The sequence below is a fragment of the Zophobas morio genome, unplaced genomic scaffold, assembly GCF_036711695.1.
Source record: "Zophobas morio isolate AGI-343-1 ecotype UQ-CSIRO unplaced genomic scaffold, CSIRO_AGI_Zmor_V1 ptg000006l, whole genome shotgun sequence".
NCBI classification, from domain to species: Eukaryota; Metazoa; Arthropoda; class Insecta; order Coleoptera; family Tenebrionidae; genus Zophobas; species Zophobas morio.
Genome location: NW_026972111.1, coordinates 13,662,389 through 13,684,196, shown reverse-complemented (window position 1 = coordinate 13,684,196; position 21,808 = coordinate 13,662,389). Strand labels below are relative to the sequence as shown.

Genomic DNA, 21,808 nt, shown 5'->3' with positions numbered 1-21,808 from the left:
CATTGCTATCTATGCGTTCATTATTATTTAAAAATAAAAATTAATCAAAGCGGTTTAGGAAACGTAAAATGGGTTGCCTATGCATAAATATTCAGGCGGGAACAGATAAAAAACACCTGTATAATATATTATGTAGTTTTGTTTTATTTAAATAATAAATTTTAATTATGAACTTTGCTTTTAAAATCAGGAACACGTTGATGCTGGCAACATCATTATTTTAAAAATGAATTTCATGGTCTACTAGAGGACTTTTTTCGATCGTATGGCATAATTTGTACATAAAAAAATTACACAAATATGCGTAACTAGTCATTATCACAAACTCATTAGTACAGAACACTAAACAAAATATAAAAGATAAAATAGGTATATAAAAAAACTATTATTTGTGGTTGTTAATAATTAATTTGTCCCATATTTGAAACGTACGAAATAGTTTTAATCAATTACAAAACTTGCTAATCCGATACTTCGTCATCATTGACAGTAGACTAAATGATTTTTTCTCCTCTTTTCAAGCACGAGAACATGTTGGTGTTTATAAGAAAATGCGAATCGTATTTCTAATTTGAACGACCATGTATTTTCAAAATTGCAATAGGGACACCATAAAAATTAATCACCCTGTATCTATAGGTGCGTAGCGATGATTTTCCGGTACATGTTGTAAATATTGTGAATACAGTATAACAAGGGATATTATCTAACGTAAATTCACTTACAACAAAGGAACTTTAAGTGTTTTCTTTCTCACGTTGTATTGTTTGTTTAAGGTTCAAAACTTGAATAGATCTAGACATGAAATAATCCTCTTTCGGTAGGAACAACTAAAGAGAGAGTTAACTCTTAAAAAAACCTAAACGCGATTTCTTCTTGACAAATCACAATTAGAAACAGGTTTGTCAATAAAATGTAATTTTTAAAATGTAACGTTAAATAACACATTGTAATTTTAATGTGGAATTACTAAAAATGACGTGATTTGCCATTTTAAAACGTACTGATGTGACGTTGAAACTCAATCTGACGTTTTACTTACATAATAAATCTATGACTGTGTAATCGGTCATTTTCTTAATCTTTGAAATATAAGTATGATTTTTCGTCATGGTTCTCTTTGACGCCAAATTTAATTTATCATTTGACGTAAGTCTAATGTAATGCGAAACTTCTCTGATAATATTAATCTAATCATTTTCATAGTAAATAGGACGGATACAAATAGTTTCACTACCTAATGTAATTTTTTTATTAACAAAGATAAGGTAAAAGTGGCAATTGAAGTAATAGAATTGAACACGACAACAAAAAATATTTAGTTGTGTGGTAACAGGAATGTTGTTATCGTTTTATCAGAAGGAAAATACAATGGCTAGTTCTACCTGAAGGACCAATTTTAATGAGCAGTGGGAAAATTTCAGTTGTACTTTTACATTTCCTGACTTACATATTTTTAATCGTACTTATTTAACAGTCTGGGAGCATTCTTGAAGCTAAATTACTTACACGTTTTCAACGAGAATTTTAACCTGAAACTCTTTTTGGTGTTGATCAAATTCAAGAAATGTACAATTATTATTTGACTGATTAGACTACTAAATGATACTTTTGCTATTATATTGGTATGCTGTTTTTTGCAGTCCGAGGAAAGGGAAGTATTATAACCGGGTCATTTTGATCTATGTCGTCTGTTTACCTACTGGAATTTTCTTGGAGAAGTAATCTCCGAAACTACCGTACTGAGTTATTGCGAGTATAACGGTATCTTAATTTTGTCGTGGTAAAATGCTAAGAAAATGTGATTACATTCATGACCGATGATTATACCATCTTAGAATTTTACCAAAAAAATCTCATGTGAAGTGGATATAGGTATGCCATGGTTTTCTGACCGTAATTTAATAATCTATTCTATTTTTAGCTTAACACATGTTGGTTAACTATAGAAAGTAAAGCCTCTTCGATGACATTTTCACGAGAACTTAAACCAGTTTTTTTTTATTTAATTACTTATTAAGTTATTAATAACTATTTTGAAGGATGTCTCAAAAAATGTATGATGTGTGGTCACCTCAAAACCGGTTCGTTCACGTTTTTGAAATTCTGGAAACGCAGATTATGATTAGGGTAACTTGGATAGCATATCAGAATAATTAATTGTACACCAAAATTTGTGACCATAAAGTTTGGATACACTTTTATTGAAACTTTGCTGTGAAACGTGGGTTTACTTGTGTTACAGTAGCACGTTTTAATTTTATGTGATTATAAAGTGAGTACTTTAAGACTAATATCTGAAATAATTTATTTTATCGACTAGGTATCTCAGAAATCGCTTATCTCACTTCTGTGAAATTTTCAGAACGTGGTAATATTGCTATCAGCTTTATTACAAGTTTTTTCCTTGTAAAGAAATTAACTGACTGTTAAGAACTGCAAGAATCGTCCAAATACATACCTGTAGTCCCAAAATTTACAGAGATTTACATCCATTCCACTTCATTAAATTACAATTTTATTCTCTGAAAATTTGCCTTCTGTTTGTATGAAACAATGTTTACTGTAAATTTAAATAATGTGGTACTATGGTGCAAATGAATGTCAACCAGTCTATAATCAATTTCAGAGTAGTATATTAAAAAACATGTTTTGAAAGGTTCATTAAAAATTAAAACCGAAAACACTACTTTAATGTGACCCTAAAAACATCGAATTAGAAAAAATTTAGTACCACCACTAGTAGCAGGTGATCAATCTGTAGAGTACCAATTACAAGCTACCCCTTTTTTTTTCTGTTAGGACTTATTTTTATGACAGTAATTTAGCAAAGTCATGAAAGTTACCTTATTTTCGTTTTGATTTTTGTAACCGAATTTTTCATTAGACAATCTGGGATAATTTTGACGTTTTGATATATGATGTTTGATCAAAAATTAATGGCAACCCTATATTACTAATAAAAACAACTTTCACATGATGTGTCGTAAAGTGTGTAAACTCATTTAAAAAAAGTAAGATAGTGGAGGTAAACAGTCGTTTTTAGAAATACACATAATGATCAAGCAAATCCCAGAAATGGGTGTTTAAAAAGTCTGTGCGTCTCATACAACAATTAGAAAATAGCAAAAGATTTTTTTTTTGTGATACCTATCTGTAGAATTAATTAATTTCTGAGTTCCCTAGATGGTTACAAAAATCCGACCATGAGTACAGGTGAAAATCCCAGAAAATTATTTTATGAAATACAAACATTGTTGAACTTATCGTGTGTCAAGTTTCCGGTTGCACCGACTCATTGTTTTCTGATTCACGATAAACTAATCATTTTGTGAATAATAAATGAAGCCCTTCACAGCTCCTTGCTTTGATGGTCTCAAACCTTTTCAAACAAGTGAAATTAGCTCTAAGTTTCATTATTGACAGAACATTGTTCTTGAACTTTAACAGTTTTCAAGGAAAATCGACTAAAGGCCAATGAATTTTTCAGGTTAGAACGCATCATGTGTTTGAAATTAATAACACCAGGGTACCAATATAAAAATTTTATTACAAAAATTATTAGGCAATCATACCGATTATATACAACAATAAATCACTTTATTACTATGACGTGAATTATATAAATAAACAAGAGAACACCCGACGTGGCACGTAACCCTAAAATACATTATTGTAATATAAGTTTTCCTTCAGCTAAACATCTTTTCAGCGCAGTAGTGCGGGAACTGCACTCCTTGCAGTAATATATCCGCTATGTCCTAAACAGATGATTAATTTATTCGTGTGAACACAAATTTTAAAAGTTTACTTACCGTTAACGGCGTGATGCAGACGCTCAGTGGATGGACGAAGATGTAAATACCAGCGCAGAATCCTCCCACCCAGAATGAGATGAAAATGAGGACCAACAGCCACAGGATTAAATTGACAGGATTTGCCATCTAAATGCAGGGAGATAATGCAGCTAAAAATACATTTATGCATGGACTTACCTTGAGATTGTTTCTGCGACGCTACCACAGGTCTCCGGTTCGAAAAACAGACAAAAACTTCACACGTGCTAGCAGGAAAGACGATTTCCAGTGACTGCCAATCTGGGCGTAACCAGCAGAGTACGCTATGTTTACGAATGAAATAAACTTTCCTACTTCTGTAGAATAGTGTAGGCAGTACCGTAAGCTATTTAAAGGTACGACCTTTTTTATTGACTACGCGTTGGTCTATCGGCGTCTCGTTCTAACGCTGAGCGAAGAATTCCTCTTATGATTTATACTGGCTTCTATTTACTTATTTTGAATGTGCCTAAGATAAGATAAAATAAAAATAACAAGATTATTCGCATTGCAGTATTCACGGCAACGAAGACAATGTCATGCGATTGTGTGAAAAGTGGGGCTAACTGTTCTTTTTCGGAAGATGGTACCAGTGCCAAGAGAATTTTTCTTGCTCGGCCGGTTAATTGAGAAACCCAATACAAACCTGTAGCTTTCTTCGTTTTGCAATTAACACGTAACGAATACGTGTTAGCACCTTTTTCTCTCTTTTTTTCGAAACAGAATAAGATGGAAAATTCATCTTTGACCTTTGATAGATAGTTGTAAAACGAATAATTTAATTAGTAGATCACTATTTTCGTCATTGTTTGGTGACGTGTTTATTTTTCCATTTATTACCACGAGATAGTAACGTTATTATTAGTGTTTGAAATTCTTGAAGTGTTTCTTTATCGGTGAACTTTTATTCTATCGTTCCAAATTTTGGCCTGCTCGTTCGATTAGCTATGTATATTTGTGATACAAAGTCGATGATCTTTTAAGTGAAAGTTGTCGAGGAAATTCAGGGTTGATTAAGCATTTAACTTTTTAAGTCGAGGGAATTGTTTATTTTTTGCACCGGAACTCCAAGTAGACAAATTTCCAAAAAATGGTTACCTACCTATAATTAAGTGGAAACAGGTAGATTGTGAACTTACTCTGATTATTACGGAAATTTTTAAACACCCAATATTGAATTGGTGAGTCATTGTGTTAGCACTATAAATGAAATTTTATCTCTTGTCTCTAGGAAATTTTGAAATATATTATTATTTGTGATTAATTTTTCGTTGTACCTATAGGACCAACTATCTATCGTTTGTTTTAGATGTCTGCTGAAAAGTACACAAAAATATTAACGTATTTTGATTGTTTTAGTTTCAACAGAATATGGGCTAGTAAGTATTTAATTTGTTAAATTATAGCAGAAAAGACACTGCAGGAATCAATTTTTATTTTTGTGTATTTCTTAATTAACAAGTGGATTTTGCTGTATAAAATAACGAAACGAGAAATTGTCTTAGGGACGTATACCTACATCTAAAATTTCAAAATAGTCTAGTAGTTTCGGAAATTACTTGTCTAACAGAATCGCCGGTAGGCAGATCAGAGACAAACGGAAACGGGAGATTTAGTTTTTACATAACTAGCTTAGGTTGGGTAGTAAAAAAATCCATCATATTATTATTCTTATGCAAAAAGCATGTGACGCTTTTAGAAAACAGTGTCATTTATTTAAAAAAAAGTATGCTTGTTTGAGAAAACAAAATGTTATTTTGTGGTATTTAACATATCATTAAATATGGTTTTTAATTCATTCTATTGCTTCTAGCAATAACGAAGATAACGTTTGTTCAACAAAGCTGGGATAAGTTTATACATACAAAATTTAATAAATTAGGTGATAAAAATCTGAGCTTTGTGTGTATATAGATTAATTTGGAAGGTACATCTGGTATATCCATGATAGGGAAAAAACATAAACATAATTTGAAGAACTAAGAAAATCACGTATAATAACTGTGGTAATGGTTATTAGTCACCATGTTTCAAGGAAGGATGAAGGATAAGCTAATGGTAGTACCTAATGGTAGAATAATTTAATTTATTGAGTCACATCGTGTTTTACTTTTTTATTTTGAAAACATTTATTTCAACAATTGTGAGTCAACAAAACTATGTTCTTTCTTCTGTAATGTTAAACTCGAATAAAAATTGTTAAATATGTATGGTTCATAGAAAATTAATAGGTGAACAGAATATTCAGTATGTGTATAATAATTTTTAAGAATTATTTTCTAAAATTCTTGGTAATATAAGTGAAGACCATAAAAAATTCATTATAGTAGCAAGTACACTAATAATTACGCTCTTCCAACATCTACGGCGTTGCATTGTAGGTTTTTCACGGAAACCGCTAGCACGCACATAAAACCTTCTGAAATAATGTCCGGTATATTCTGCCTCATGAGGATGTTTTACGGAATTAGCGATACTTTTTTAAATTATTTTTGAAAGTGTGTATTTTGAGTGATACTGTTATCTAAAATAAAAATGTGTAAAATTTACGGGACAAATGTGAAGAACGAATTTAACGAATAAAACACTTGATTAAATAACCGAAGTGAAGGAAATTTTGTTTCTGGTTTTCTCGTTGACAATAATTTTCTCATTTTTAATACTGTAGATACCATTTTTTTTTGTTTTTTGTCAGGGTAAATTTCTATACGATTTGCTATTTTTTTTATCTTTGCAAAACTAGCGACATAAAAACGAAACGACACGAAATTAGTTGTCGAATTTGTATTGATACTTTTTTTGATCAAGAAATATATAGTTCGATTTTTCACCAAGGAAACGGGAATGAACTTATTTGGATTTGTCCTTCAAACGTTAATGTAATACAATTAAAAGCAAATAATTTTCATTTTCTTTTGATTTTTTCCAGTAGATAAAATTTTATATGAAATTCTATTCATAAGACGTCAATACGATACAACTGGCTAATATTTCGTTTGATAATTTTAACGAGTAATACCTTATAAAATGACATAAATAATTATGGCTCGGTTAACAATAATGACCTATAAAAATTAAAAAAATTGCTATAGACTTTCCATGTTTGTAAAACATAAAAAAGTATTGCGTGTTCCAATGAATGTTCCAGAATATTTTATTATTAATTTTTAGAAGAACAATTCACTATTGACACATGATGTACAAATTAGCAAAAAAAAAAGAAGACAAATAAACGCAGAATTAAATTTAATTTAACAAAATAACAGAAACGGATCAACTACGATTTTTTCTTAAAAAAACAATAAAGGAGGATGTTGTTGTAAACAGTGTTTTTCATCATTTGATTATAAGTTCGGCAATTAATAAACGTTTTCAATTAACTCTTACAGACGTCTCTCAAATTGTCGCTTTGTTTCTGTTATTTTGTTAAATTAAATTTAATTCTGCGTTTATTTGTCTACTTTTTTTTGATAATTTATACATCATGTGTCAATAGTGAATGGTTCTTTAATAAAATAACGAACACTAGTTAAATTAATAATTTTTAAAGTTTGGTTTTGCGAAATTTTTCAGGGTGGCCGGTTTTTTTGCCGGTCAGTGTATATACTTATATCTCTTAATTAGGGGAGAGCATAGAGAAGTTGTTTAGGCACTCAGTTGAAGACTTCATAACTGACAGAATTATTATACAAAGCAAAAATTTCTTGAAATGCAATTTAGCATCTATAAAATCGATATCCATACCTAAAAAAAATCGATTCAGTTCAGTGTTTTTAAGTTTTATCCGTAATGCATTCACGTCCTTGTTAGGTCGCAATAAGCCATGGAAATCTAGTATCTTGGTTGCTAATCAACATTAGGAAGTTAAAGTTTCTTTATGTCCATTTGGGTTGTCACCATTTAAGGTTATTATTATCTTTAAACAGGGCTTTCACTAATATTTCTTATCTAGTAGGATATGTATTTTGTTTGTAAGTTGGTATTGCTGACAAAATGTCGAGATCAGTTTGAAATTTGACATTTGATATCAAAGTCGCGCGTTGCTATTATTGTCATTATACCAACTAATTTTAAAAATCTATGGCCTACGAGATATCAAACGTCAATGAAAACCCTGTATGTTACAATTCAAATACAAATTTATGTAAAACTAATATATTATAAAGGTGTTCGAAAAACAGAGGCAAACCTAAACACCCACCAAATAAAAAAAATGAAAGTAAACGATGTTTGTATTCTTCAGAAAAAATTATAAAACCGGAATGAAATTTGATCATGATCAATTTCATTTTTACCACAGCTAAATTCTAAAACGAATTTTGAATTTTTTTAGCTGACGACGTTAGAGTCACGACGTTATAATGGTAATTTTTAGACTCTGGTTTTTGTTATATGTACCAAAAAATTGGAAAACTGCATTTTGAAAATATAAATGGGCTTATATTTTGTCTTTTTTTTCTTAATATACATACATAGCCATCTTTTCACAACAAGAAACTTAAAACATGATTTTGCAAATATAGGGCGGATCCTAATTGCAAAATCGATATTTCCTTATACAAATTTTCAATTTTAAACATGTTTTAAGTTTCATGTTGTAAAAAGAAGTCTACACATATTAAAACAAAAAGAGAAAATGTAAGCCCGCCCACCCACCTTATCTCAATTGTGATGATTTTTTTTATTCACAGTGAACCAAGGGGGCGGAACTTAACTGCAAAATATGTATTTCTTTACAAGAAATTAAAAACATGTTTTTGAGTAGGTATTTCGTTCAAAGAATAGGTATTATGTATATTAAGAAAAAAAAAAAGGCAAAATGTAAACCCCACCCACCTACCTCATCTCAATTGTGATGATTTTTTTATTCCTAGAGACTTAAAATGCGTTTCAAATGCTAAATTTTGTAGGGAAATATGGATTTTGCAAGGAGGCTCCGCCCCTAAATCTGCCAACGAATGAAAACTTCATTACTATTTAGATCAGGGCAGGTATGAGTGGGACTTAATCTTTGGCTTTAATCTTTTCTTAATATACAAAGTATTCTTTAAAATACACGAAACTCAAGACATGTCTTACATCGTAATTTCGTGTAAGGAAATAATAAGGATTTTGCAATTAAATTCCGCTCCTTTGGCTATTGACGATTAACAAAAGACTATCACAATTATTGAGATAGGGTGGGTGGGCGGGGCTTACATTTTGTCTTTTTTCTTAAAGTACTTACCTACATCACAATTGAGAATTAAGATTGGGTGGGTATGGGTGGAGCCTAATCTTTGCCTTTATTTTTTGCTTAATATATTACATAGTATTCTTTGAACAACACGATACTCAAAAAAATGTTTTTAATTTCTCATAAAGAAATAAGGAGTTTGCAATTAAACTCCGCCCCTTGGCTCACGACGAATAAAAAAAAAATCATCACAATTAAGATAGGGCGGGTGTAGACTTATTTCGACAACAAGAAACTTAAAACACCTTTAAAATTGTAAATTTTTGTAGTAATCAAATTAAATACTCCACTTTTCTTCTACAACCTCTTTAAATACGGTAAAAGTTGAACATCAAAGTTACTACCAACGGCAACTTGACAACGGAGTTTATAAATGAGAATTTTCAGCTTCAACGTCAACAGCAATAAGTTTATAAATTCCACTCATTAAAAAAAATATATTCTTGCACAACTGGTGGCGAAGTATCTTACTGAAAGCCATTTTGATTACCTTTTTTGTCTAGTTTTCTTTCTCTTTTAAAATATGCGGCATTTTTGTAAATTCCTGACTATTTGTCAAATTTTCCGAACATACTCTATGTAGCTTTAGACCCGTAGATTCCAGCTCTTCCTAAAACAGAAAAAATAATATTATTTACTTATAAAATCACATTGAACTACAAAAACGAAACAGTAAAAAGTACCGAAAAACCACAAATTGTAACATAATGTTCGTTCTATAATGTGACATTGATTATAACTTCTCATAATGAGGTCTTACAAAAATCCACCTAGTTTTTTGTATTTAATAACGTTCGTGAAATTTAGCTCAAATAAGTTTCCGTTTTTGTTTACTCTCGATTACTCTAGTAGCGACCTTGTTCAAGACCAAATGTTCTGAAACCACACAATGTTGTAAATTTGTCGTAATAATAAGTAATGCTATTTTAATGTTAACACGTCGGTTAAAAAAAAGCCTTGTATCAACGTTCTACTGGGGTTAACAAAGCATTAACATGACAAGTAGAGAAGTAGATATGAATGCATTAATTAACGGTAAAGTATTTATTTTTGGGCATCGGGTACCACCTACAGTGGCGACCTTTGGTTAAAGTCGTTACGATCTACAATTGGAAACATTTCTTTTTCGCGTGTTCAATGTTAGAGTACCAGTGTATAAAAACAAACATTATTGAAACATTTTATTGTTGTAAAAGCGGAAACGCCAGAGGCGACCAAATTTTTTTCTTTCATTCACGGACCGACTGTGATAATTTTATAGAGACAGTCATGAGTCACAAGCAACAATTATTCTCAAGTACTTAGTTAGAATTAGCGAATGAACTGATTAAACCCGATTTGTTACACTACTTACACAAAAATAAGAGTTTTCGTGTTAAATTTGATCGAAATTAACCTTTTAATGAAATACAGAAGATATACATTACTGGAAAGAGGTAACTGAGAAGTAGCAATAAGTCAGTTCCAACAAAAATTTAACCCAAATTAGTATCTTGAGTTCAATTACTTGACTCACAGTTTATTTTGTTCTAGGACATTCAGAAGATACTTCATCCTTCTAACACTGTCAGTCCTCGGAATCTCAGCTCAGTACAACACACCCCCATCATCCGATCGAGATCGTACCGATCAGCCATACGATCGACAAAATTCCCAATACGACCGATCACAACAGCCATACGACCGTGATCGTCAAAACCAATACGATCGCCAAAATCAGCCATACGGTCCACCTTATGATCGTCAAAATCAATATGGGCAATACGACCGCAATAACCCTCCCTACGATCGAAACCAATACAACCAGTCGCAATACGGTCGATACAATCAAAGTCAGTATGGGCCGCAAGGTCCGCCATATGACAGTCGAGATCCGTACAATCGTGATCAATATAATCGCGATCGGTTTGATAATCGTGACCACTATAACGTAGGAAACCGTGATCAGTATGACAGAAATCGTGATCAGTATGACAAAAATCGGGACCAGTATGACAGAAACCGGGATCCGAATGATAGAAATCGCGATCAGTATGGAAATAGAGATCAGTATGGTAATCGTGATCAGTATGGCAATCGTGATCAGTATGGTAACCGCGATCAGTATGGTAATCGCGATCAGTATGGAAACAATAGGGATCAGTATGGAGGCAATCGAGATCCGAATGATAGAAACAGGGATCAGTACTACAGTGGGAATCGAGATAGTGAATTTGGTCAGTATGGTAGTCCAATTTCTGGTACTAATGACGACTGCTGTCAAGAATACTGTTACGTCAAAGACGAACAACCTTATTCAAATTTTGCAACGAAAACCCCATATCAGATTGTGTTTGGAAAGGCTTCGAATCAACACACGATACCAGGTATGTTGAAATTAGTACATTTTAGGTGACAGAAATGTGGTACCTAATATAAAATTATTAGTTGTTATAAACCTTTACCTTGATGGTGAGTGTATGCAAATTTAGTACTGCGTGGTAAGGTAAATTTAATTTAAAAGGAAATATGGCGATAATGAACAAAAAATAAAGATACATTTTTTTAGAAAAGAAAAATTTTAAATAATCTGAAATCTTGATCATAAGATATTAAAAAATGCCTCAATTAATGGAGTCTTTTTTGGTTGTGGTTTAAAACGATGCATGTTCAAGATTTGTGGCAGTTTTATTCGAGTTGAAAACTTCAATACTGGTTTACGTGACGTATCAGATAAAAACATTACCATTAAAAGTGAAATTTGTTTACAAAAAGACGACAGCTGAGTTGTGCAATCATACGAGTGTAATAATAATGCGTTAATTGATGTGGTATGTACAAAATTCTATCGGTAGCTTCAGGATTAATTTAAAGTCGGTTTTAATAAATTTAAGATATTTTTATTTGTGATAAGAAATAAGTGCATCAATCTTATGTTATGGCAAAGATGTGGTAATATAACCTATTATCTAATAACTAAAATGAGTGTGATAAGTGAAATTTATTACACTGTAGTAGATAAAATTGTGATACGTGGTGAATACATGAGTATTATAAGTCCACTAAATGTTTAGACTTCCATTTTACTAAGTAACTAAGTAATCCTCATTATACATTATTTTTCTTGCATCTAACGCATTTTAAGCCATTATAAACGATTAAAGAAAGATCTACTCACTAATTTTTAACCTTATCTGTACACATCGTACAATTTTGTGAGTTTATTTCTTTGTGAGGTAATACTTTTTCAAATTTAAAATCTTAAGAATGGATGGTTAAGAATCGAAGTGTGTTTTAGAAATATTTTTCTTAAAGGTTATACGTAGGTTTAGTAGTTTTCAGATTTTTTAAAGCATTTTTATTTGTTCACTTTAGGGTAGCGAAATCGCAAGTGCCGTTGCTATGGTAATTTCGATGACAGTTGTTACGATTCGCGATATGATTCGTTCTCGCGACTGCTGTCATCGCATCTTCCATGGCAACGAGGACTTGCGAAATTGTAAATCCAACTTGAAATTGCCCTTAGAACTAGCACTGAAGCTGCCAAAGTTGTGACGTCATTGATAGTTTTTAGAATATATTTTATTAGAAAAGAGATATTACTACAACCATACAGTGGATATAATAATAATTAATCTTATTATTACACCATCAAGATCTTACAGTCTAGAATCTTTTATTATTATTATTACTCCATCAAGATCGTACAATTTAGAATCTAGAATCTTTTCTTCCTGAACTTCAGTCTCTCACCGAAGTCGAAGTGTAGTAATTCTTCTCTTTCCAAATAAAGTTCTAGAAATCTCTTTAATTTTCTCTTCAAATTCAGACTTGCACCGAAATTCTAGTCACTTTGTTTTTTTAGACCTTATACTCGTCTAAATTTTCCATCCTGGACTTCGATTATCCTTTTCTTCTAACAACCAAGTGCATACAAATTCAGAAAATGAATAACTTAAATTTTTAATATTCAACTCTCTTCTTCGAATCGTGTCAACTATCAGCTAACTAAATTCTCGTTAAAGGAACTCTTTTCTGGAATGGTTCCATTTCTTGACTTGACTATTGTCAGAACTTTTTCTACTCTGTAGACAGTGATAGATATTATCCTCTCTTAAGATAAAGAAGCAGCGAAGGTATGCGTCGTTTATATCATCCGTTGACGTTGCTGTTGAAAATTGGCAGGCCGTTGGGGTGACGTTCGAGATGACCAACTTTTAATTTTCGCCGTTACGTTGCCGTTGACGTTGGGTTTCTTAAAAAAAATCATCAGAATTGAGATAGGGTTGGTGGACGGGGCTTACATTTGACTATTTTTTCTTAATATACGTAGCCATCTTTTCACAACAAGAAACTTATACGTTGGTTAAAATGATACATTTTTGCAAGGAAATATGGATTTTGCAAAAATCGATATTTCCTTATACAATTTTTCCATATTAAACATGTTTTAAGTTGTGAAAAGAAGTCTACACATATTCAAACAAAACGGCAAAATGTAAGCCCGCCCACCCCCCCTGTCTCAATTGTAATGATTTTTTTTATTCGCCGTGAACAAGGGGGCGAAGCTTAACTGCAAGATACTTATTTCTTTACAAAAAATTAAAAACATATTTTTGAGTATCGTGTCGTTCAAAGAATACCTACTAAGTATGTTAAGAAAAAAAGGCAAAATATAAACCCCGCTTACCCACTCCATCTCAATTGTGATAATTTTTTTTATCCTTAGGAACTTAAAACACGTTTAAAATGGTAAATTTTTGTAAGGAAATGGATTTTGCAATTAGGCTCCGCCCCTAGGTCTGCCAACGAATGAAAACTTCATTACTATTTAGATCAGGGCGGATATGGGTGGGGCTTAATCTTTGGCTTTAATTTTTTCTTAATATACACAGTATTCTTAGAATAACAGGATACTCAAAAAGATGTCTTACATGGTAATTTCTTGCATTTTGCCTATTTTTTTAAATACGTAGTCATCTTTTTAGAACAAGAAACTTAAAAATGTTTAAAATGGATCTTGCAATTAATCCCCGCCTCTCGATTTGACAACGAATGAAAAAATTCATCACAATTGAGATAGGGCGGGTGGGTGGGGCTACATTTTGACTAAGTGTTTGATAGTATTTTTTAGCTTCTTCCTCGGTATTATATGTGTTTCGAGGGAGGACTGTTTATTTTCAGGTGTGTTTTTTGTGAAGATTGGAGGTAAATAGTATTTGCTGTGCCGAAATCTAATCAATTTCATATGAATGTAATGAAAAAAGTGACAAGCTGTACATTAAATTTTTGCAAATCGCCAAAATTATGTAAATGTAAAAAAAGTATATTGATAATATAATTTTTTTGCAGTGAACAAAACAAAAAAAAATTATAATCTGAGATACAGAAGCTAAATTAAACGACCTGTGAATTACTTGTGTAAATAAATGCATGCAAGGTTTCTGTGGGATGAATTTTTATACGACTGATTTGAAACTGAATAGGAAATGATTATACAATGGCATTTTTAAAATGTGTATCCCACATGACCATAAAATTTTGGACTAGATTTAAAAATTCATTTTCTCTATTGTTTTTTTCATCTAACATATAACCTCCACATAATTATATGATGAAAAATACCACCTTATTAGTGTTTACACTGTTCTTATTTCGCGAATTTATCACCCTAATTTGTCGACATCTATTCAATGAAGCTCTTTTATTGGAAGCTACTTTGTCGTGGGCCATTTCACTTTTAGCTATTTTGACAGAGTTATCTTTTTTCGACTTCTTTTGTTTGGTTTTGGAAAATTAGAATTTAATGACAGGGAGAACTTCTTTGAATTCGCTTCGTGCATTTAAAATAAAAATGTGGATCTAATAAGGTTTATTATTTTGTGTTAAAAAAATTATCATATACATTTTTCTGTGACCAATTTTTCCCACCTGTCACTATACAAATTTGTCGAAAACTGAAGTTTTTTTTTAATACGTCGGAAGTTCGTCAGGTGACTGTAATCAAGGTCACATATCACAAACTACAATTATTATAAGCAATGCCTCTATCATGCAGCATTAATAAGAAATTATTAAATTACTGCATGACTCAGTGTCTCAGTGATGACTTATTCTGACATTCCATTAACACTTGTTCTTATTAAGGTTGAAGATCAATTTAAATGAACTGAGACAAAAAGAATTGAGTAGATTATGATGTAATTGTTGCAGATTGTACACCTATTCAATTCTGGAGCATCAATCGACATGGAACGCGCTATCCTAAGGCCGAGACCATCCAGAGATTGAGGCAGTTAAACAAAATTCATGCCGAAGTTATTAGAAATTACGACGAAAAGAGATCCTTCCCTGACAGAGGTCGCTTCTGTCCGGAAGATCTGGACCTATTTAGAAGGTGGTTATTTATAGTTTTCAACTCTCATTTTTAACAGTTTTGCTTGATAGATGGCGCTGGAATGAGACAGTCAACGAACGCAACGCCAACGGTCTCACCAGTCAAGGAATAATGGATTTAAAATACTTGGCGCGTCGATATGCGTCGAGATTTGAAGAGTTAATGCGAGAACCCTACTCCGAGAACCTTTATAGTGTAAGTTGACACTCTGCAGATGGCGCCACGTGCTGGGGAATCCTGCTAACCCTGCTGTTTTGATTTATAGTTTCAATATACGGACAGCGACAGGACTCATGATAGTTACCAGGCGTACATTGAGGGTTTATTTAAGGAAAAAGCTTATCAGGTTCATGCCAACGTGTTCAATAATGATAGGTTAATCACGGTAATGTGTAAGAGAAGGTATAGCTTCTTTTTTTTATTGAGCTTTTTATGTAGCCTACGAAGTCGTGTAGAGCGTGGATAAGACAGGTGGCGGAAAATTCTCAAACAATGGATCAGTATAGGAGATTTAAGCGCAAGCAGGAATATCAGCAGATGGCCAGAGATGTATTTCGAAGATTAGGTTTCAGATACACGCTCAATGAATCCGTACTTGACGATATGTACGACCTCTGTCGCTTCGAAAAAGCTTGGTAAGAACACATTTGTGATATTAGGCTTGTATGACTGTATTTCAACTTGAAAGTCCGTTTTTTCTTAAAATTTGTATATGCGGGAGCGTTTAAATTTGCTAACGTCATGGATATCCGATTTTTTTCAAATTATTTAATTCGCTTTATTAACTAGTCTCACACTAATTACGCTTGTTGAGGGGAATAGTAGCGTCGAGTGCAGTGTAATTTTTTCTTTAAACTATTGCCTTTAGATGAAGGTAGAAACACATGGTTTTCAGTGACACAGAAAAACAATAAGTGGTAAGCCAAACCAGGAAGTAAATGACCTACCTGTACTGTTTTACAAATCTCCTTAGAACTACATACCCAAGGGTGCTTTTTTTGGCTATTCCACGGAAGTACTAAAAAATGGCGATTTCGCTTGCAAAAATGTTTACCCCCAGGCTAATTTCCTTATTCTAGTTCTAGTTTTATCGGCTGACGATTAGATCAGTGTGCCCTCGAAACATGTCCCGACCCTAATAAACTTCCTCTTTCACATGGAATAAACTTAGAGCTTCTTTAACCCTTTATGTTACCTGCCTAAAATAAATCATTTCAAATCAAACAAGGGTTTAATTCTTGTTGATATAACATAAACTAGTTTTCTATGTTCGGCTACAGCCCTTGTTATTCAGGTTATGTTGTGAAATTCCGAATTCATTACATTTTTAAGAACAAAGTGAATTACGTGCTAAATTCATTAAAATTTTATTTTATTTTTTTTCGAATTAAAAACTGTTAATAAATTCTTAGCTAACTAGATCACGACAAAAAAAAATCACCCGATGTAAATCATGTATATTGAATGTAACTCCATAAAATTATATATAAAAAAAAAATCACTTAAAAAGACAAAATATTGCTTCATAATTTTGATACAACGTATCTAAGGTATTTCAACATTTGTTGTTAAGTATTTTAACGAAAATCGGACATTATTGGATCAGAAAATATGACAAACGACTTATTTCTGTGCTCATTACCATCTAATATATAACCGATCAACAACTGGAGAAAAATACGACTTGTTTACCAATTAGAAGCGACATTAGTTATGTCATAATTTTCTTAGCTGGTGGACAAGTGCCATTCTGAATCAAGCACCGAAAAAATTAGCACGTAGGTCCTAAATTGTTACACACAAAAATAGCAAACTTTGTGAAAATTGTATGCAAAACACTTTAATAATTTTTTCCAACTTCCACTGCTATTATTATTATTCCCTAAGCTTTTTACTTAGAAACCGTAGATTTGAAAATGATAAATGACGTTACCAGAAAGAAGGATCCTTATTACGTCATGCAATAAAGTTAGAGGAAGTGTTAGCAGATGCAAGTTATGGGATAAGGTGTTCAAAAAAAAAAAGGAAAACTTCCAGATGAAACCGCATTTATTTATAGTTAGGTGAAATTATGGAATCTGTTGGTAATAATTGTACTAATGTACTAGCGAGAATAGGGAAAATACGCTAACTTGGTGCTTGGAACCTGATTTTCCGAAATTTCTGGTTATAAAGGTTAAGTTGAAAGGAAAGAAAGAGAGCAGAACAACAAATAGAGGGCATCGCAGATTTATATATGGTGGCATGGCAAAGACCTACCAGAACTAAAGAACATTTGAATTGCTAACTGCAGAAAGGGGACAAGTCCCATTTTTTACCACAATAACATTCGTACATAATCGTGTTCTAGAGGTCTAAACACATCTTTACTGCAAAAACGGGCCATGTTTAATGATTTAGCTCGGGGCTACAAGCGGATGAAATTTACGGTTACAGCAGAAAAGGGATATGTCCAGGAGATATCGACTTTCTGCAGTAAACACCGTGGTCTCAACGTCTTGCGTTATTCTTATCCAACACGACACTCAAAAACATGTCTTACATGGTAATTTCTTGTAGAGAAGTAAGAATTTTGCAATTAAGCTACGCCCTCTTGGCTCACGACGAATAAAAAAATCATCACAATTGAGATAGGGTGGGTGGGTGGGGCTTATATTTTGCCCTTTTTTCTTAATCTCCGCAGTCATCTTTTCACAACAAAAATTTAAAACATGTTTAAAATGGTAAATTTTTGTAGGGAAATATAGATTATTCAGTGACGCTTCACTCCTCGGCCTGGAAACGAATGAAAAATTCATCATTAAACTAAGCCCCACCCACACCTGCCGCGACCTCAATAGTGGAGAAATTTTCATTTGTTGCCAGACTGGGGGGCGGAGCATAATTGCAAAATTCGTAGTTCCTACAAAAATTTACCGTTTTAAACATGTTTTAAATTTTTGTTGTGAGAAGATGACTACGTGTATTAAGTGCAAAATTAGTATAATAACTAGCCATCAGCCAGAAGAAAATGACGGATATAACAAACACTTTACGATTTATCCCAGACGCTTATAACGCATTTTGGCCGGAGATTGCTACTTGGCCAACTGTAGAACAGGAGCGCGATAATGATTAAGTTTTTTAGTGAGATATACATATAACATGTTTGTGTAAAATTATAACTGAAATAAAGCTGTTTTTTGTGTTTTTTTTACCTTTTTTTTCATTTTACTGCAAAAAGGGGATAAGTCCAAGTGTCAAATTTGACAGCCAAATTGACCCAAAAAAGAAAACATGCATTTAACCAACACTCGTTGATAACTGAGAACATAGAGAACCGACAATTGAAAACGGGGATCGGAAACAAGTAGTTGTAAAAATCTGAGACGTTTTATTCATTTCCTCAACATTTTGAAAAATGTGATATATCCCCTTTCTGCAGTTAGCAATTCATTTGTGGAACATTTTCCAAACCATCAAAAGCGATGCCTTTAAAAATATGTACAAAACACAAAAAATGTTAGAAAAAAAAATAAACAAAGACATAAATTCTTTTCTGGGTGTTGATATGTTAAGATTAATTATTTTATAGTAAAATCACGGATGCGTTAAAGATTAATAAAAGTTAGGTTTATTATTTATCTCCTTGCGCACTGTTAACAGACTGTTAACAATGAACAAAAAATGAAACTTAGGGTTCGAAAGTCCGCGTGAGTTCTTCTCATCAATTTATCTTCATAAAATCTGACATCAGAATAAAAACTCCGTGCCTGATGCTTCTGATTCCAGCATTTAATTCACTTTGAGTAGATATAATTTACTACTTAAAGTGAATTAAATAGGGACCTTATGCAGGTATTTGTAGTGAAAATAATGCTAATTCTTCATCACCCATAAAATGAATCTTTAAAATAGGTACTTAGCTTAAATCAAGAGACATTATCTTCGCGAACTGATATTTAGTAGCACACATTTTCGATGCCAAAAAAAAGGGCGTGTTAATTGTTGTGTGTTAATTATTACTTCAGCCATAATGACTTGTTCTTAAATCAATTAACGCCACTTAAAGGTGTGGTTATGCTTTCTTACTGGTAAATTAAAACTTAGATTTAATTATACTGTGTAGGTAGGTATGTAAATTCAGTAGCGTTAACCTAAGAAGCATCAGCGTAATTACATATATCATGCATGTGTACGAAATTTGATTGACAAAATGCTAAAATATGACAGTTTAAACATTTGCTACGACCGCATTTCTTTTCAAAGCTGTCTACGTTCACCCTATGCGAGAAAAATAATTTATGTCTCTAAATATAATCGCAAAAACCATCTACTTTGAAGGGTGACGAAGTTATATTTGGCGTGCATAACCATTTGAAAGTTTTCCATCATTGTGTACATTTGTTGCCCTTTTTTAATTTAAAGTCATATGATCTTCAAAATAACAAAACAATAATTTATTTTATTCAATATCCTTCTAGTTAGCCAAATAAGAATTGAAAATTTGTGAAAAGGTTGAACAATTTATTTGTGTTACTTGTTAGTATGAATAAGTAAGGCGGAAATGAGTAAAGAGTAGTCATAAATTAAAAGTTAGTCATTTCTGTTATCATCTTCCTAAAGTGATTTCAAATGGTGTTGTCCCTCTTTCTGACTCACAGCTCTTTTTCCATAACATGCCTTCTTCACGTGAAAATCAAGTCCTTTAAAAGATATCTGCCTTGTTTTACATAATGCTGTAATAGCAGTTAAAATTGTTGTCAAACGTAAAAGTGTTCCAGTTAGAAACCATACACCATATTGTATTTTTTTGAAAGATTGATTCATATGCATTTTTATAGATTTAGGTGCCTTATTAAAAAGGGGAAATATTGAAAAATCAAGGAATTTTTTTGGTCCAAAGGGTTATGTAACTTTTATTTTTTCATAATCTTTACTCTTCTAACAAGAAAAATTAACTAGGTACATAATTAAAACTGGTATTTGTTTTGCAGGAATCTGGGCCAGCCATCTCCTTGGTGCATAGTTTTTAACAAAGAACAACTGAAACTGTTAGAGTACGCTGAAGATCTCAAATATTATTACAAAGCTGGCTATGGCAACGACATCAATAGACAAATAGGATGCCCACCTCTTAAAGATCTCTACGAAAAATTCGAACGAACCGTTAATGCTGGCGGATCCAATGTTCAAAACAAAGTTACAGTATTCTTCACACATTCTATTACAATACAAACGTTTTTGACTGCAATGGGAATAGGTAAAGACTACCAACCTCTTACAGCTGATAACTACTTTCAACAACAGCGGCGTCAGTGGCGTACATCAACCCTCGATCCCTTTGCTTCGAATTTAGCAGCAGTCTTATATCAGTATGTTGGACCTACAATTAGATAAATTTAAACTCTAACTTTTCGTTTTATTCTAGATGCCGCAGCAATGAGCGTTTCCGTGTCATGTTTTTCCTCAACGAGGTTCCAGTGAACTACCCAGATTGTTCCGTGGGTCTCTGCAATTGGAGTACAGTCCAAGCTAAGTTACGAAGTGCCGCAGAAAACTGCAACTTAGAATTCTGCGACCGCAGTGCATCAGGAAATTTGCAACACAATTACGTTATTTACTTGATAGGTCTCATCGCCATTTTCATTAATTATAGACTTTAGGTTTAGTGCGTAAATTAGTACAAAGTTACTGAAATTGATCTTTGTTACTTATTTTTATATTTTATCGTTGATACCGTACTGTACAAAACTGGATTGACAGAGCCGCCATGTTTTTTTGTCTTTTTGTATTGATGCACCCGTGCCAGTTGTGTTAGTGATGCGGTTTCTGATTGCTAGCTGTAAAAGTGATGATTTTAATAAAATTTTGATGACGTTTTTCTTCTGATGTATTGTGTTACGAGTAAGGGATTCGTTTTTTAAGCAATGGTTTATTATCACATGAAAATGTGAAATCATTACATAATATGTACATAATTCAAATAAAAACTTGTCGCTAAAAATATACACTTTTTCGAATTTTTGGCATTAGGTATTTTACAAAAACAAACTTTAGAACATGACCGCTTTATTTCTTGAAACGTAACAATTGTACAAGGTTCAAATTTATTTATTATTTTTTTTTTTTTAAATAAATAAATTTTATTGACTAACAGAACAAAGTTCCAAAATAGACAATAGTTTTAAAAAACAAAATATGAAATAAGATGTCCTTATAACTACAAACGTCTTAAATAATTGTTAAACATATGTTGCGAGCAACTGAAGATATCAATATCTACTAAGTTATTAACCGCCAATCCTATTCTATTTACTACAGAAGTGTTGTAACCGAGATTTGTTCTTTTAATCGAACATAAGATTGTGTCCTGGTTCG

The 21,808-nt window shown here is 32.3% G+C and overlaps 1 protein-coding gene across 1 annotated transcript in view; it reads left to right on the top strand.

Moving 5' to 3' along the window:
• The window catches only part of LOC135123661 (multiple inositol polyphosphate phosphatase 1-like), a 30,724-nt gene extending 9,412 nt beyond the window's left edge, over positions 1 to 21,312 (top strand). Inside the window, exons 2-8 of the mRNA XM_064048501.1 lie at positions 10,606 to 11,438; positions 15,265 to 15,448; positions 15,499 to 15,643; positions 15,714 to 15,833; positions 15,887 to 16,083; positions 20,425 to 20,802; positions 20,859 to 21,312. Coding sequence (XP_063904571.1) covers positions 10,606 to 11,438; positions 15,265 to 15,448; positions 15,499 to 15,643; positions 15,714 to 15,833; positions 15,887 to 16,083; positions 20,425 to 20,802; positions 20,859 to 21,093 — 2,092 coding nt within the window. The 3' untranslated portion in view covers positions 21,094 to 21,312. The remainder of the gene's footprint in view (positions 1 to 10,605; positions 11,439 to 15,264; positions 15,449 to 15,498; positions 15,644 to 15,713; positions 15,834 to 15,886; positions 16,084 to 20,424; positions 20,803 to 20,858) is intronic.
• The last annotated feature ends 496 nt before the right edge of the window (positions 21,313 to 21,808 follow it).